Source organism: Gossypium hirsutum, chromosome D05 (assembly GCF_007990345.1).
Source record: "Gossypium hirsutum isolate 1008001.06 chromosome D05, Gossypium_hirsutum_v2.1, whole genome shotgun sequence".
In the NCBI taxonomy this organism is placed as follows: domain Eukaryota; kingdom Viridiplantae; phylum Streptophyta; class Magnoliopsida; order Malvales; family Malvaceae; genus Gossypium; species Gossypium hirsutum.
Window position 1 is genome coordinate 20,835,616 of NC_053441.1, and position 4,019 is coordinate 20,839,634.

The 4,019-nt window shown below is 35.6% G+C and overlaps 1 protein-coding gene across 1 annotated transcript; it reads right to left on the reverse strand.

Annotated features, from left to right (window-relative positions):
* Window positions 1-363: 363 nt before the first annotated feature.
* Window positions 364-3,482, reverse strand: LOC107905117 (uncharacterized). The gene is made up of 2 exons (XM_016831691.2): window positions 1,265-3,482; window positions 364-1,132 (listed from the first exon to the last, which is right to left on the reverse strand). The coding sequence occupies exons 1-2, from the start codon at window positions 1,490-1,492 to the stop codon at window positions 695-697; spliced, it is 666 nt and encodes a 221-aa protein (XP_016687180.1). The 5' UTR covers window positions 1,493-3,482; the 3' UTR covers window positions 364-694.
* Window positions 3,483-4,019: the final 537 nt, after the last annotated feature.

The following is a 4,019-nucleotide window of genomic DNA, read 5'->3' on the forward strand; positions in this document are numbered from 1 at the left end:
TCACTCACAATGAAACCAATAAATGCTGCTGAACAGTCTTATGTTATATTAGTTGCACCATAATTTTTTATTAATCTCCGTAACCCTTTCAGGTTTATCCTGTGTAAACATTGAAGACACTCGACTGCAAAAGAAAAAAAAAACCCAAGTCCCTGGGTTTTGGTATGTCATCTAGATTGACATTGAAGTTTCGGGCTGCAATTTCGCTTTTTACAATGAAACAGGCTAAGGATCAGAGACAAGGAGTATACGATAGATATAAACGTATGAAAGAGAACCAGTTTGGTTTTAATTGCAAATTGAATTGGTAGAAAATTCAGTGAGCCGCCATTTTCTTACCATAATATCCGATTGCTTAAACAATACTAGAAAATAAACCATTATCATACATATATAATATATTTCTACATCATACAAGTCAGTACTATGTATGTTAGTTTCGGTTCTCTCTATATGACCCTCAGTAGGCTTTTTTTTCATTGGAGATGGTTCTCTCTATATGACCCTCAGTAGGCTTTTTTTTCATTGGAGATGAAGATGCTTAAATATAAATATATGTATATATATATAAATCAGCTAAAACCTTTAGAGCACCACTATTTTGCTTTCCAAGACGAATTAAGAAATACAAATTTAATCAACACACGTTGGGGTGGATTTGTTATCCTAAACATAAAAAACTTGATTGTCCTTACTAGCACAAGAGGCTAAGCCCCTGCTTGAATAGTTTCGGAGGGCCTTGGTCTGGTGGGTGCATGAATTTGCAGTTAGGGCATGCAGGTGATGACTTGCAAAGCATCACCAACATGTGGCATCTCATGCACACTGTTGCTACCATCTCTTGATCTTGCTGATCATTCTCCTCCACTGCCAACCATGAAAGGTTGCGAGTTAATCCTCCCGATGAGTTGATCTTCTTATCAACTGAACCGGCCCTCGTGGGGCCGACGGAGTTGTGCTTGTTGAATAATTGGTGATCTTTTTCATTAACTTTCCTTACTGATGAATCGCATGGTAGGTTTAGCTCAAGGTCTAAGCTCATGTGAACGGGGCTTGGGGGTTCAGGGCTTCTCCTTGGATCCTTTGATGTTCTCGTATGGGTCCTTGTATTGTAAAAGTGTATCTGCCCTGACTGAACATCGAAGAAAGCCAAGCAGTTATAAGGTTGTAGCTATTGTTTATGTAACAGTAATACTACTGCTGAATCATATTCTTCTTCTAGTTATGTATGTATGTATGTATGTATGTATGTATGTATGTATACCTGAATGTCTAAACATCTTTGCCACTCCAAAGGTAATGGAGTCTCGAGGTGTAGCTCCATATCGAACACCGATTTTATGCTTTCAGCTTTAGATCGCTTCTCAGAAGTTTCTTCATGATCACCTTGTGAATCTTCTTCCAACTTTCTCTTCCTGGATGAATTGTCGAACTCTGAGATTGTCTTTCCGATCATATCTGAAGGGGAGAGGGGGGCTTGAAAGGAAATCATATAGAAATTAAAAACTACACCAAAGGTAGAGCTATATAGTTTTTAGCTATCTTAGTTTTCTGTCTTTTCAGAGAGAGAGAGAGAGAGAGAGAGAGAGAGAGAGAGATCAAATGGATGAAATGGTTTAGGTGGTTATATAGGCTAAAATTTGGGGTGTCAAAGGCAAAGTATAACTGCAGGGCAAAGCTTTTCGATTGAAGAAATTAACCAAAAGGAAGGGCCTACCTATGCATGACGTGCATTCCAAGTTGGCTCTTCAATTAACTACGCTACTTCAACCCAAGCTGCTGCTATTCAAAGCTTAGATGTGAAGTTCTAACCAACCTCTCTTTAGTCAATTATATATAAATTTCACCTGATCTTGATGGCTCCTTAATTAAACCCCTATTAATTCCAAACTAAATTACAACCGTAAATGTGTTTTGGGTTCATCATATTCACGAATTTGTTACTAGTGTGACTAATTGCGATGAATAAAAACAAGGTAAAAGAACAAGGATTATAGTATCATGTTGCGGGAGCGATCCAATCCCGATATATCCTAGGTGTGGGGATTCAACTTTTTGAAGCCATATTAGAGAGTGAGGCAAGGGAAAAAGTTAGCTAGTTGTGGGTACTTAAGAAAGGCGGTGAGAGGTGTGGAAGGGGGAGCTAGGGACATTAAATGAGAAGAGTGTGTAAACAGTTGAAAGGGGAGGAACTTAGTCTTGAATGCCAATGGGATCTTTAATAACATATAATAACTTCAACTTCCACAATTGGGTCACTCAAAGAACTACAACTTTTAAAGCTTTCAACACCCACCTTTTGCCATTTCAAACAAATCCCCATATCAATTCAAAGCTCTGAACACCCCTCCTCAGCTATATCCTAATAATAACTAATAATATAAATTCCCATCGACTAAAAGCACCATTCCATACCTATCAAGTATCTTAAGCTCTGGGAACTAACTGTTTTAATCTCCTAGGACCAGCAGCAAAGGAAAACTCTTAATTTTCGATTCTCCGTACAAAAAAAAAATCTTAATTACTTCAATTATTTATACTTAATATTCGCCTTTAACGATATAATCCTTGTCTTTTCTAAAAGCTATGTTATATAGCCATGACCAAATTACAACATGCTGTAACTTTCAAAGCTGATAAATTCAAGTTCAAGTATGAGCTTTCAGTATCCAACTATGTCAGTATATTCATATAAATATACTGTACTCGCCCGTGATATGGGGAACTTTTCACTTGAAAAAGGAAGAGTAGTATGGGAAGCAAGGGGCAAAAAGAAAGTTAGGGTAAGTAGTTTGAATGTAAGAGGAAAATGATGATGTAGGTGCGAAATATATAATGGTGCATGGCGGTTTAGACGTTAAGTGATATGGAAGTCCTTAAGGCGATCGAATTTCACCAACCAAATATAAATTGGTGAGGGACCCTAAATAGAGACTAGACAGCAGATGACATAAATATACCCAACCCATTTTAACGTCCTCCCCTTGTAATTTTTTTCCCATAATAAGCCTGTATTCCTGACCTAATCAACCCTTCCAATCTTGAAAATTATTAATAATCTTTAGCAAAAACAAAAGGAAAAAGGGTCCAAAATCCAATTCCACAAAAGCCATTAAAGGCATGCAGGCATTGAGAGAGAAAGAGAAGTAAGTCTACCTGCCTTCATTAACTCCCCATCTTGAATTCACTTAAATGCAGAATTCAAGGGAAGGGGAGGATGACCCATTGAAAACCCACCTCGCTTTCTTCAACATCTTTCGATTTCATCGTCACCACCTTCTGTTTTAATGCTCTCAACCCAACTCTTCTTCCCTTCATTTATGTTCTTCTCTCTCTTTCTAAATGTTGATTTCAAAGGGTTTTAAATCACAATTCCTACTTATGAGAATAACTGTCAGAATCTACCACTCTCACTAATAAATTACATGTGAATCACTTAGATCCCCAAATATACAGCCTTTTTAATCCCATTGTCACTTTGTTAAAATTTGGGTACCATTCACCAATTTCTTTCCAGTCCCACAATTTAATGAATAATTAATTGCCTTTACCCGCCTAAATCCCATATCTATATTACTATTGCTCACCCATTAGCACCTAAGCACCATAACTATATTCATCCACCATTTACGACCCAAAATTTATTTTTTGAAGTTTATAGTTAATATGAAGGATTATTATCGGATTGGTTGTGGTAATTTTTTTAAATTTTATCCTTAGATATTTTATTTTTTATTACCTTTTAAATATTCAGATATTTTTTTATCCGCTTATAGAGTACTTGTATATATTAAATAATTATTTGTTATTAGTGAGATGATATTTTAATTATTCCACCATATAAGACTTAATGCTTTTAACGATTAAGTTCGAGTTTTACTGTGCGAAAAATTATGAGTTGAATTTAATTCGTTATTGAATTAAATTATTTAGTTCAATGGAAATTGTTATATAATTAGTTGTAATTTGAAAATAAATTTATTTTTTTACTTAATATAAATATATATTTGTTGCCTTTT